We start from the raw sequence: 12,637 nt of genomic DNA, 5'->3' as shown, positions 1-12,637 counted from the left end.
TAAGTGGGATTTATTGTAACAACAAATATAGTGATGTCAAAACCCAACCTTGGATTAAAGCCGGCAGCCAAAGGGGAAGTGTATTAATTTCCAACAGCCTCTCAGGCCAGAGCCTATTAGAACAAGCTATTCTTCAGGCCCCCCCATCAGAATTAATCATTGGGAGTTAATTTGAAGCTCAGACAAGTTGCTGTTAATTTAGTGCAGGGAAGACGGGATGGAATAAAAAGCTGAGGTGCTGGCCGAGCCTCGTGGGTCTCATTAATCAGCCAGCTGAGACGGCCTGGCTTGATTACAATTTGCAAAAAAATTCATTAGGGCCCGGGCGATTGACAATTTTTCTCTCTGCCTGTGATGTGACTCATTAGGCAGCCAAATGAAAGCATGATGACCGCGCGATGACAGCGGCCATCAAGAGCTGCTTGTTTATCTTCCTCCCCTCGGCCTGTCTCCAGGGCCTCCGGCTGGGCGCTCGCTCCAGGTCGGCATCCCAAGAGGGCAGGAGGGCCTGGGGCGACCCGTGGCCCCCACTTCTGTTTCTTACAGAGGGCACGAGGTGTGGCTGGGGATGGCTGGGGTCCAGCAGTGGGGCCCCCTGAAGGCGGTTCCCCACTCCTGCGGTGCCCTCCTGCCTGCGATCCTCCTGTAGTCAAGGCCGCAGTCCCGGTAGACAGCCCACCTCTGCCAGGGGCTTTTGGAGAGAGCCACACGGTTACGTACACCTGTAATGGTGGAGGGGCATTCGGGGCACCCTAGGATCTGCAGGGAGTGCTGGACCCTCAGTCTCCAAGGGGTCCCCCAGATCCACAGCCCGTAGGCTGCAGTCCCACCGGGGCAGAGGAGGTGTATGTGACCCCGTGAATGTGTATGGGGGAGGAGGAGATGGGGTTCCAGCCTCATAATGCTCAGTACCAGGGGGCCCCCCGCCGGGCCTGCTCTGAGCAGATGGAGCCCACTCACTGCCACCAGGGCTGGGTGCGCCAGGCAGCAGTCCTTTGGGGACCTGCTGGGTTTGACCTGGGCCTGTGCGCAGCCTCCTTCCTCTAGATGCGAAGCCTCTCAGGTCTGTGCATGTCTCGCAGAACCGGCTGAAGACCCCCGAGGTAGAGCCGCTTCGATTTACTGTGCTCAGAAACCAAACCCTGGCCATTTTCTCCCACCAGAAATGTTAGGAGGAGCGGCGGGAAGGGGTGTCTGGGTCGCTCTGGGTCGCTCAGGGCTTTCACCCTGGGCCTGCTGATGGGGTGGAGGCCTGGGTCCCCAGAGAAGTGGCGGGTTGTAAGTGTCGGCACTAGTATTGGCCCACATCGTGAGCTTTCAGGCTGAGAACCGCGGGCGGCTGGCCGGCCAGTGCGGCACGGCAGCTCTGTGACCAGCTCCCCCGGGTCCCCTGCGTCCATTTGCTGGGCTCCTTCGGTGAAGAAGCCACCGGCGTCTCTTGCTCTGGGGACCGCCGGTTTGTTGCCCTAAGGACTCAGGTGCCACGATCACCCTCACTCCTGCACGTTTCTGGGACACCCACGGCCTGAACTCGTGCTCTGGTCCTGTGGGGTGACTTGGGGTGCAGAGGCAGAGCGGGCGGGGCCCGGGGTCGCAGTGCCCGGGCAGAAGGTGGGCTTGGAGGCCTGGCACGCCCTCCCTCTCTCTGCTGGCAACCCCACCGAGGCGGGAAGGCGCCCAGCTCTCGGGTTGCGCCAGCCCCCGGTTCCCGGTGCGCCCTCTTCCCTTCTCTTTTTGTGCTGACCTCCCGGGCGCCCTCGGGGTGGGGCGGTGGTCGGGGCGCCCCCTCGGACCCCGCCCGGAGGGGGAGCTGCCGGCCAACAGGGTGAGGCCGACGGAAGCTCACCCCGCGCTCCTGCGAGGAGGGCTGCCGGGAAGCCGAGCCCGGCATGCAGGGTTCCTGCTCCTGTCGGAAGATAACGCCCAAAGCCTGATTTATGCGCCCTTGGCGCCGCCCGCTCCGCCGCTTTTCACCGCTTTTCGGTCCGGCTGTTTAAGGAAACTCGTTTCTTCCCTGGCCAGAGTCGATTTAGGACGCCAGGAGTTTGTGCAAAATCACCATCCCCGTTCTCTGTCCTTTGGGCACCTGTCTCTGCCTCCTCCTCCTCCTCCTCCTCCTCCTTCTCCTCCTGCCAAAGTTTGTCCGTCCCTTAGGTACTGATGAGTGCAGAAAGGGGACATGTTAGATTTTGAAGGTGGAATTAGGGATTCTTAAATTAATAACACTATTGCAGGTGTTGCCCTCCGCTTCAAAGACCTGCCCAGGTGCCGCGTGGCTCGGGCCCAGCCGGCCGGCCGGGGCACAGCTGGACCCCGCGTGCGGGGGGAGGGTGTCCAATATTGGTCCCAGACCAGTTGCTTGGCCACACCCTAACAGCCCTCAGAACAAACTCTGGATACATATGCAAGGCCCAGGGATTGATCTTTTTTTTTTTTTCTTGTTCCTTTTTATTATTCACAAGACTGAGATCGTTTAAATGCCATAACTTATAAGAAAATAAACTACATTGAAATAAATTAAACACAACGGAGACGTGCTTTAGACATGGCTCAGATAGAATACGCAACCCCAGGGTTGGGGGGAGGAAGCCAGGCAAAAGCAGAAAAAAGCAAAGCAAATTTCCAGGCTGCCCAACAATCTCTGCTCTGTGGTCAACTCAAAAAGCCAGAATAGAAACCAAAATAAGTTTAAGTCCCAGCGTTTGTTCTCCTGTTTCACGTTTACCTTTGGAAAAGTGTGGGGAGGCGCGGCTAGGCTCGGCAGATTACGGCAAGGTTCTCTTTCCTTCTGGAATGTGAGTGGCGGCTGTTACTAGATAATTTGGTCCCACGCCTTTCAAAATACTGCAGCTGCGATTCCGGTCTATATAGATATCTATGTACAAAGTAGGAGAGTATAATAAATATTTAGCCTATCTTCGGGTGTGGCTGCAGCCCCTTCCAAAGCAGTCCTTTAAGCCTGTTTGATGAATATATTCTCAAGTTTGCTGGGGATGCCCACGTCTGGTCTGGTACGTGACTTGGGGGTTTAGCTTCAAGCACACTGAAGTCCAACCACCTCGGTTTCTTCGGGTGCTGGGGCTTCTCCACGGCTGCAGCCCTGGCCACCCCGGGGCCCTCAGGGTCGGGCCTGCTCCAGCTGCTGGTGCTGACTTCTAATAGCGAACCTGCTGACGTGGACGGGGATGGGGACGACGATCTTGGGGTTCCGGGAAGGCTCCCCTGTCTTGGAGTTAGCATTGCCCGCCTTTACCCGTTTCCACTTGGCACGGCGGTTCTGGAACCAGATTTTCACCTGCACTTCGCTGAGCTTGAGGGCGTGGGCGATCTGCGAGCGCTCCGTCAGAGACAGGTACTTTTTGCAGTGGAACTCTTTCTCCAGCTCCAGCAGCTGCTCACTGGTGAAGGCAGTCCGCCGCCGCCGGTTCTTGCCCGTGGACGTGGTGCTGCCGGCAGGGCCGCCGCTCGGCGGGGCCTCCTCCAGCGCGTGGCCCGGGTCTTCCTCCTTGTGAGCCGCCTGGCCCGTCAGATTGTCATCGGAGCTGTAGTCCACATCACTCTCCAGCGAGAAGCTTTCCTCTTTGCCCTTCGGGTCCTCTTCCGCCTTGGGCTCATCTTTCCCTGGTCCTCGGACGGCCCCGACTGAAAGCAAAACCAAACGGCGTTTTATTACATGCCGCACACCGCCTCCCTCTCCTCTCCGCTTCCCACCGACACGACACTTGGGCACCCCCACCCCTTGGCGGATTGTCTTTCTGTGACATTAACACGTTGTGATTTCCTGGCCTTTGAGGGGTAGAGAAGGAGGGGGAGCGTGAGAAAGCTCAAAGGAGAGGAGGAGAGCGCAGAGGCGACGGCCCTTTGCCCAGAACTATCACTCAAGGGCTGCCAGGCCTCCTGCACAGCGGCCTCAGACAGCTTAGGAAGAAAGAGCAGGATGCGAGGGCCCCAGAGAGCACCCTCTTCCCTTGGGGTTTCGGGCACTGGGTGAGGCGGGACGGCATCCCCCTTCCCTTGGGGTTTCCGGACGGGGAGTCACTATCCATCCCGCTCCCTCCACGCACAGTGAACTTTTAGTGAACCTCAATTTCACTGCAGGCGGAGTGGGGGCGCAGGGAGTGCCAGACCACATCTTTTAAAAACACAGATTGTTCACAGGGATGTTTCATAGCCTTAGGAGAAGTTCCTCCCAGACAGCTCAACAACAAAACAACAACAACACACACACACACACACACACACACACACACACACACACACACACACTCACTCACACACACTCACTCACTCCTAGGGACCCAGCTATCCCTGGCAAGCCCAGTCTACTGAGTCGGGGCGCCCCTGAGCCCACGCGGAGCCGAGACCCCAGCCCAACCCGCTTAGCCTACCCGGGGCCCCGGGTCACCACGGCGTGGGTGGGGCGGGTGGGGCCACAGCGCCCCCCTCCGGGCCCGTCCCCCGCGCAGCGCCCCTTCCCCGGAGCCCGCGCGCCCGCACTCACCCAGCGACGCCTGCACGGCCTCGGCGGCGGAGAAGGCGAGCAGCGCGCCCTCCTTGGCCAGGAAGCCCTTGCCGTCGTCCGCGTCGGCCTGCAGCGCCTCCGCCTTGTCGAAGCTGCCGCCGCCGGGCAGCGGCTGCGGCGCGAACTTGCGGGCGGCCGCCGCCTCCTGGTGCTGGGGCGCGGCGGAGAAGCCGCCGGGCAGCGTGGCCATGAGCGTGGAGGTGAGCGCCATGCCCTGCGCCAGGCTGGAGCAGAAGCCGGTGGGCAGGCTGGGGATCTGGTGGTGCGGGTGCGCGGGCGGCAGCGCGGGCTGCAGCGCGGCCTGGGGCAGCGCGGGCGGCGGCGGCGGCGGCGGCAGCACCACCGGCCGGTAGGGCATGAACATGGGGTAGCCGGTGTAGACGAAATGGCCGGGGCTGGGCTGCGGCGGGCTGCCGATCAGCGAGTCGATGCTGAAGGCCGTGCTGCTCCCCAGCGGGCGCTGCATCATCCTCGGCGAAGGCGGGAACGCCGCGCTCATAGACGCGCTCGGAGGGGCCGCCGCCGCCGCCGCCGCCGCCGGGCAGCCCGCCGGGGGCGCCGCGGACCCCGAGGCTCGGCCGCCGCCCTCAGCGCCGCATGCCGGGGGGCCCGGGGGCGCGGGCGGGCGGGCGGCGGGCGCCCCGGGGCGGAGAGGCGCCGGGCCGGCCCTGCGGACGCTGCGCCCCAGCCCGCGCCGCGTGCGGGCCCCGCAGTCCGTCCGCCGAGGGCCGCGGGCAGCGCGAGGCCGGCGCGCTCGTCTCCGGCGGGCGCCGCCAGCACCTTTAAATCGCGCTCCTCTTTCTCATTCACCTTTTGCCGGCCGCTCAGCCGCTCGCCGCTCACGTGGGGCCGGGCGCCGCCGCCCATTGGCTGCGGCGGGAGGGGGCGGAGACTCCGGGCCCCGCCCCCTGCGCGCGGGCCGCGGCGAGCCGCCGGGCGGCGCGGTGGGAGCGCGGGCCTGGGAACCGCCGCCCGGCGCCGAGCGCGGAGCCCGCCGGAGGGGCCGCGGCGTCTCCGGGCGCGGGGCCCGGCCGCCCCCGAGGCCCCGGGCAGAGCGCCCCGAGAGTTTTATTTCTTTTACATCTCCAAGGACATCGCCCCGGAGCGCTGGCGCGGCGGCTGCGGCGGGGTGAGCGAGGCTCGCTCGCGGAGTCGGGGGCCGCCCGCTGCCCTCCGAGCCGCCCCCGGGCGCGGGCCGGAGCCCTGCGCCCCGCACCCCGCGCCCCGCACCCGCCGCCCGCCCGCCCGCTCCGCGCCTCCACCTCCGGCGGGGCGGGGGGCTGCAGCCCCCCACTCGGAGCCGGGCCCTCCCGTGAGCAAGCCTTCTCATTTTTCATGACATTCTTAATCATCGCACCTATTTACCCACTTTGCCAGCGAGCACCAAAATAACAACCACGATAATTATGATAATAAAGCGAGTCCTTTATCTGCTCCGTCCTCCGGGAAGGAAGGGGGAGTTGCAGTGCCCCCGGACTGTATACCGTGAGATTATCTTGATGAAAGCTTTATGATGTTTGCTCAAATAAAAGCTGCGTTTTGTAAATAGGCGCTAATTAAGTGCGTTGGGAGCGGAGGGAGCGCTCACCCCGGCGCCGCCGCCGGGCTCCAGCGCGAGGACTCCGGGGCGCAGCGCCCCCCTCAAGGATCGGCCCTGCCTGGACACTGGTAACACAAAAACAAAACACGGGGGTCTGGGGACGAGGGAATTGGGGGAGGGGCGTGGGGGGAACGGGACGGACGCCCTTACCCCTCCCTCTGATGAAACAAACTTCGAGCCCTCCGGTTCCTTGGAAAAGATGGAACCATTTCGTGGCGCGGGCAGACGGTGCCAGCCGCGGGGCGCCCCCAGGGCCTCGGCCTCCGCGTCCCGGGTCCAGACGTCCTCCCCGAACCGCCGGCAGCGCCCGGCCGGGGCGAACGCGAGGAGGGCATTGTCACTTGGGTCATTAAAAACCAGCTCACGCCCAGGAGCTAGTGGTGGGGAGTTGGCCCGTGTTGGACGTGTGTTATGTATCACTTACGAGCACGTTTAATTGGGAGATAAAGATAAATCGATCTTTATGAATTTATCGACCCAGTTCTTTGAAGCTCTTCTTTCTCGTCCTTCCTCTTTCTCTCGTTCTAACCCCAAGGTCCCCGGGGGACGTCTTCATCCCAGACCTCCTCCTGGGTCAGGAGTCCGGCCAGAGACCCACTGCCCACCCAGCGGGCGCAGGAGCTATCAGCGGAGGACGCATCCTTGGTGCTGAGAGAGAAAACTCGCCCAAAGGCTGCCAGGCGCCCTCCTCCTCCTCCTCCTCCTCCTCCTCCTCCTCCTCCTCCTCCTCCTCTCCCCTCCCCACCACCACCCGGACAAAGACGTCTGGAGCGCGTTTCCCCACTCCAGGCCGCGGTAATAGATAGCTCCGGCAGCAGGAGGCTTGAAAGGAATTCATTAGCACGCTACCGTGCGGCCTCCACTCCCTCCACCCCAGACCCGAGGTGGCTGGGGCAGCGCGAGGGGAAATGGATGCCACGAGGAAGGAGGTGCTGCGGGGTCTCCAAGCCCTATCCCTCATTCTCCACTCCCACAGGAGAAGAAAAAAAAGGGGGAAAGGAAAAAGAAAAAAGAAAAAAAAATCGAAGCCCAGGGCAAAAAGGCTGATTTCTGCATGAGAATAATAAATATTCCCTCTCATTATGAGAGTTTCACCCACAGTCTAGGGTGCCCTTACCTGGTTTTGTGACCACGAGGAGTAAACATATCCTTGATTTATGTGGCTACAGCCCCTTCTCCTCGCTGGGTGTGCGCTGTTACTCATTTACCCAGGGCAGGGTGGCCTCCGCTTTGCTATTTGCCACTGAAAATATTGTTCTAGGGACTTCTGCTGCCCGATCGCCCTCAGAGAGGCAGGGATTCCTTTGATCGTTTTGGCAACGATTCCACATTTAAAGTTCAGCAGAAAGAGGTAGGTCCGTCGAATTATGGCTACACTTGTAATAGTTTGATGGCATATTATTTGCATCCATAAATTGCCGTGAAAAGTATCGACTGCAGGGGTGATAATACTAATCTCCTTTTATTAGTGGGTTCAGATAATTCTCAATAGAATTTTATTTACTAGTGTGCTTTCCTCGAAGGCGACGTAGTAATATTTTCTCGTCTGATGCTTAACTGCTTAGAAAACGACTGTTCCCGCCATAAAGGATCCTCGTGTTCTGGCCCGATTAACCAGATTCCTTCGGAGCACCTCAGCTAGCTGCACGTTCAGAGTCCGAGCCCGGGGACGGACTGCGGCGTCTCTGGTTCTTCGGGGAGATTTATGGGCAGGGAGCGACGGGTACAGGGCTTGGCCATTCTTGAAGTCCGACCTGCCCGGCCCCTAACTGCCTCAAACTGCAGAGTCCTGCGAGCCTGGGCTGGCCGGGCTGCGCACGAAAACCACCGGCGCGGATCTGCGGCCGTGCGCGAGGAGCCCCGCCCCTTCCAGTTAGGAACGGGGCTGGCCGCCGAGCCAGAGCTGGGTCCTGGGTCCCCAGTTAACTTCTGGAACTTTCGTCACGCCAGCCTCCCTCCCAGCCCCAGGGCACCTCACTGGACGGTGTCGAGCGAGTGCCAGGCGCGGATGAAGTCACCGAGAACGAGGCTTGCACGGTTAACCGAAGTGATGGCGGCTGAGCCGGCCCCGCGCTCGGGGCTCGCCCACGCGGGGGCTGCTCGCAGGTGGATGCAAGCTGAGTGCAAAAAGGAAGCCCGGCCAGGAGATGAATATTCATGAAGCCGCTTGCGCCGGCCTGCCGAGCCCAGCCAGCCGCTGGAGGGTGCACCGCGCACCCAGGGGACCCCGTGGGCCTCGCGGCCCGAGCCCGCCGCCAGCCCAGACCCAGGCCACCGGCTGGTTTCTCGAGCAACCGGGTTGCTTTTATTTATAGGGATTTGGAGCGGCCCGACCATTCGGCCAGTGCCACAGCCCTTGCCCCTGGCAAGAGCTGGAAATAACTCGGGATGGTTTTATTGATGGAGGAGCGCTGGGGTTCACACCCAGCTAACTCAGAATGGTGCCTCCCGAGCCCAAGACGCGCTTACAAAGGGGTGCTTGTGTAAAATTCCCCATCAGACACACCAATTTGCAAGTAGCAGAAAGCATTGAAGCCTCGTCTTTTTAAACTATTTTATTCAACTTTTTTTTTTTTTAATCTGAAAGCCCAAAAATAGACTCCATGTGGTTCTAAGTGAAGTCAGCCCTTGGCTGGCTTTGAAATAGCTCCTGTAATTATGTAAAAGAGCCATTCAGCAACGGGACGGAATAAAAAGGGATCTCCCCGCTTCCCTTTCTTTGCCAACCTCTCGTGTTTGGCTTTTCAAAGCACTTCCAACACGATGTCTTTCTCCAGGACAAAAGGCAGAACAAAAAAAGTCCCCAAACTTGTAAATTGAACGTCAAGGGAACTTTAAACAATTTAAAGCCCATAAATAATGATAAAGGGGACTGGCAAAAAAGGCAAACCCATTCAATTAATAGAGTTTCCCAAGCAAAGATCAAGTGGTGGATAAAATAAAAGTCTTTCGTTTCTTTATTCGGCTCCTTGACCACGCAGAAAGCGGGACAGGGGGCTTTTCTAAAGCGCCCTCGAGAAGAAGCCCCTTTCGGGACTGTGTGCGCCGCGACGTTCTTATGTAGAAAGTTTGCTTTTTGTCCCACCCCCTAAAGTAAAGGAAAGAAAACAGCTACTGCCATCCAGAAACGCAAGGGAGAAGGGGAGGGGCTTTATTTTTTCTTTTTTGCGTTTTTTTTTCTTTTTTCCGCAGGCCTCAAGACAGAGGGGATGTGAGCCTTCGCACCTGTGCGGCGGGGCCACCAGAGACGATCCCGCGCGGGGCCGGGGGGCGCGGGCTGTGCGGTCCTGGGCGCCCCGCAGCTCGTGGGCTGCAGATGCGGTCGCACCCGGGATGCCCGGCGTGGGCTGGGTCCCTGCTTCTTTTCCGGGGCTGCTCCCCAGGGCTGGGGCTGGGGAATCTGGGGGCACCCGGGGTCACATCGCCCCCACCCTGGAAGCGCAGAGCGCGCGTCTCCCGGGAAGCACCCGGCCCGCAGGGGCTGCGGGAGGCTTTCCTTTGCGGCTGGGAGGTCGAGCGCCAGGCGGAGGCTGCAGTTGCGGGGAGAGAGACATCCCGGGGGCTTGCAGAGGTCCGGAGCGTCGCTGGGGGGCATTCGCAGACTCTCTGGGTCTGCCCCTAGCAGGGGCCTGGGGACCGCGTCCACCCGTGAACCCCAGGCTCTGGGGCGCTGGCGAGGGAGGCGCAGGCCGGCGGGCGCTCCTCACCTGGCCTCCACTCCTGCCAGGGCCTCCCTGGGACTCCTGCGGCCCCACCTTTCGGACTTCAAAGGAGCCCCAGCCACCCGGAGCTCAGCTTTCATCTCCGCACCGCAGGCGTCGTTTGCGGGACTTCACAGAGATGCTAATCCCGGGCCACCGCAAGGCGCAAGGCGGCCTGGGAGGCGCAGAGGGCACGGAGGGGTGAGAGGGTGCGTGGGCCCGAGCGGGGGGCCTTGGGGACCACCGCGCAGCTCTCTGGGGGAGCTGCAGCCTGCTGCTGAGTGGGCACCGCTTGCTGCCTGTCTTATCCGGGGACGCGGTGGACGCGGCTTGAGGGACCCGGCTGAGCTGAATGGAGAAGCCGGCCAGCGAGGGGGGGCCCGGGGTCTGAGGCTGTGCCCAGGAGCTTCTGGCTCTCAACGCGTGTCTCAGGGAGAGGCCCGTCAAAGACCCCAGCCTCGTCCCTTCAGCACCCCAACTCCCAGAATCAGGCCCAGGAGCCCCCCCCCCAACCCCGACTCCCAGCAGGAGTGTCTCTTAAATAGGACAGGGTTTGCTTGGAGGTATGCATGTAACTCTTTAGAACCTGCTGTGGAGGGAGGAGAGGAGCGTCGTCTACCTACAGATTGCTGTTAGTGAGGGTCCATTTCTCCTTCCTTGATAAATACCTGCAACCCCAGGTCCACATTTCCCTGGTGACTGTTCCTCTCTGATGAGAAACCGTGAACCAGATAAGATGTCACCAGCCTGGGGCAGGGCACGGGCTGACTATGAAGGGGGTGTCGGCCACATGGAAGGGAAGCTTGGAAGGCCCCGGGTGGAATTCTGAGGGAAAGGTCGCTGTCAATGGTCTGCTTAGATATGGCTCATCTAAAAAACGCCAGGGCAGATGTGTCTGTCACTGACCAACCTAGGCCCTTGGCAGCTGTCCCAAGGATGGCTGTGACCATCAGAGAAGGCTCCTCCTGGAGGCCCTAAGTGACAGGCTCTTCCAAGGAGAAGTAAGAGGAGAGCGTGTGCTACTGGGGGTCCATCCTACTCATCAGCAAGAAAACGAAGTCAGCAATAGACAGCAACCCCTTTTTGCAGGAGCACCTCATTTACTACAGAGCACCCCAGTTACAGAATCAGGGGAAGGGAGTGCTTATTCTAAAGCCACTAAGCGTGGTGACACAGTTTGTAATCCCAGCCTTTGGGAGGCTGACGGCAGAAGGATCCGTGTTCGTGGCCAGCCTCAGCTACTTAGTGAGGCCCTGTTCCTGTTTCAAAATAAAAAATAAAAAATAGGGCTGGGGGTGTTGCTGGAAGGTAGAATGCTCCTGGGTTCCACCCCCAGTACTGTAAAAATTAATTAATTAATTAAAATAATTTTAAAGGACTAAAAAATAGGCCTGGCTGGGGGTATAGCTCGGAGGTACAATGCTCCTGGGTTCCATCCCCAGAATAATAATAATAATAATAATAATAATAATAATAATAATGCCGCTAGAGATAGGGATAGCCCCTTGGCAGAGGAGAATCTCAGGGCAGATCTTTGCTCTGTTTGAAGGACTGGAAGCCAGAACCAGCGGGAAGGACGGTTGGTAAGGGCTGCCAGGCTCACCCCAGCCCCTTCACCCACTTGGGAACCAAGAGTGGGGGCTGACTGCTGTCTCCCAAGGGGCCTGCTGGTGGTGTCCTTTGGTGAGCTTGAGCAACGGTAGGAAGCTGGTGATCTGAACCCATCCTCACCCCTGTCTGAGAAGGCGTGGGGGCACAGCAAGAAGTCTCCTCGTTTAGACGTCTGTTGTTCTGTGTCTAGTCCCTTCAACACATAGGGATTGAAGCCCTCCTCGGGCTTTGAGAGCAGAGAACCTTTGGGTTTTCTCTGCCACCGAGAAACACACAGAGGACTCACTTTATCTGGCTTTGTCGCAAACAGCCGCGTCTCCCTTATGGGCGTGGCGTGTGGTTCCCAGATATTATGGAAAGAAAGAGCCAGGAGAAAAAGGCAGGGCAGAGCGGGAGATGCCAAAGCAGCTCCGCTGTGACCGTCCAGCGGCTGGGGCCGAGGGCTGAGGAGGTGGAGAAGAACCCGAGAAGCTGAGCGTGTGGCCCTCACCCCTTCAGAGGGGATAAGGAGCACTTCTGGGCTTTGTAGGAAATAAAAACAAAACATTTTGCGTATTCTCTCTGTTCTGAAAGAGTAGTGTTTTTCCTTCAAGTGATGCATGGACTTACAGAAGAGGTGTTTATACTTTGCTTAGTCTTTTTCCTGTACAGTGTGCAGGGAAGTTGCTCGTGTGGGCTGTGTCCCCCCCCAGTCACTTGACACCCCCACACGGAGGTAAACCACACCCCGGCAGTTGCTGTCTCTGGGGACACTGAACCTCAGAGGCGGAGGCCCCGTGTCTGGCCTGTTGGCCCCGGCGGAGTGGCCCTCAGGGATGGCGACAGTGGGTGGAGGACAGCCATGGGCGCTTCGTGGCTGGGCCCCTTCCTGGGCAGCTTCCTCCTGCTCTCTCCCTTCTCCCCGGCGTACGAGAAAACCTGGTCTCTGGGAAATGGGCCAAAGCGCAAAGCAATCCTGCCTGTCTCCACCTGGACTAACCTTCTGTTCCCTGAGGTCTGTGGTGATAATGAACATTAGCTTTGGAAGGGGCAGACATTGACCACGATGGCTCCGACAACCAAGTGGTTGGCGACCTCGTGGCCAAGCTCGACCCTTCCTTGGAGGTAGTCTCCGGCCCACACACCCTGCCCGGGCCTCCCTTCTGGAGAACAGGAGCGTTCTGCAGTCTGTTACTGTGATATTCCGGCTCTATTTCTGGGCGG

At 59.8% G+C, this 12,637-nt stretch overlaps 1 protein-coding gene across 1 annotated transcript; it reads right to left on the bottom strand.

The window, feature by feature from the left end:
- Nucleotides 1–3,118: 3,118 nt before the first annotated feature.
- Nucleotides 3,119–5,021, bottom strand: GBX2 (gastrulation brain homeobox 2; the record flags this gene model as incomplete). Its single annotated transcript, XM_080719949.1, has 2 exons — nucleotides 3,119–3,642; nucleotides 4,502–5,021. The coding sequence occupies 2 exons, from the start codon at nucleotides 5,019–5,021 to the stop codon at nucleotides 3,119–3,121; spliced, it is 1,044 nt and encodes a 347-aa protein (XP_080576075.1).
- Nucleotides 5,022–12,637: the final 7,616 nt, after the last annotated feature.

The sequence above is a fragment of the Muscardinus avellanarius genome (genome assembly GCF_963383645.1).
Source record: "Muscardinus avellanarius genome assembly, chromosome: 2".
Lineage (NCBI taxonomy): Eukaryota > Metazoa > Chordata > Mammalia > Rodentia > Gliridae > Muscardinus > Muscardinus avellanarius.
This window is presented reverse-complemented; position numbering and strand designations above follow the sequence as displayed.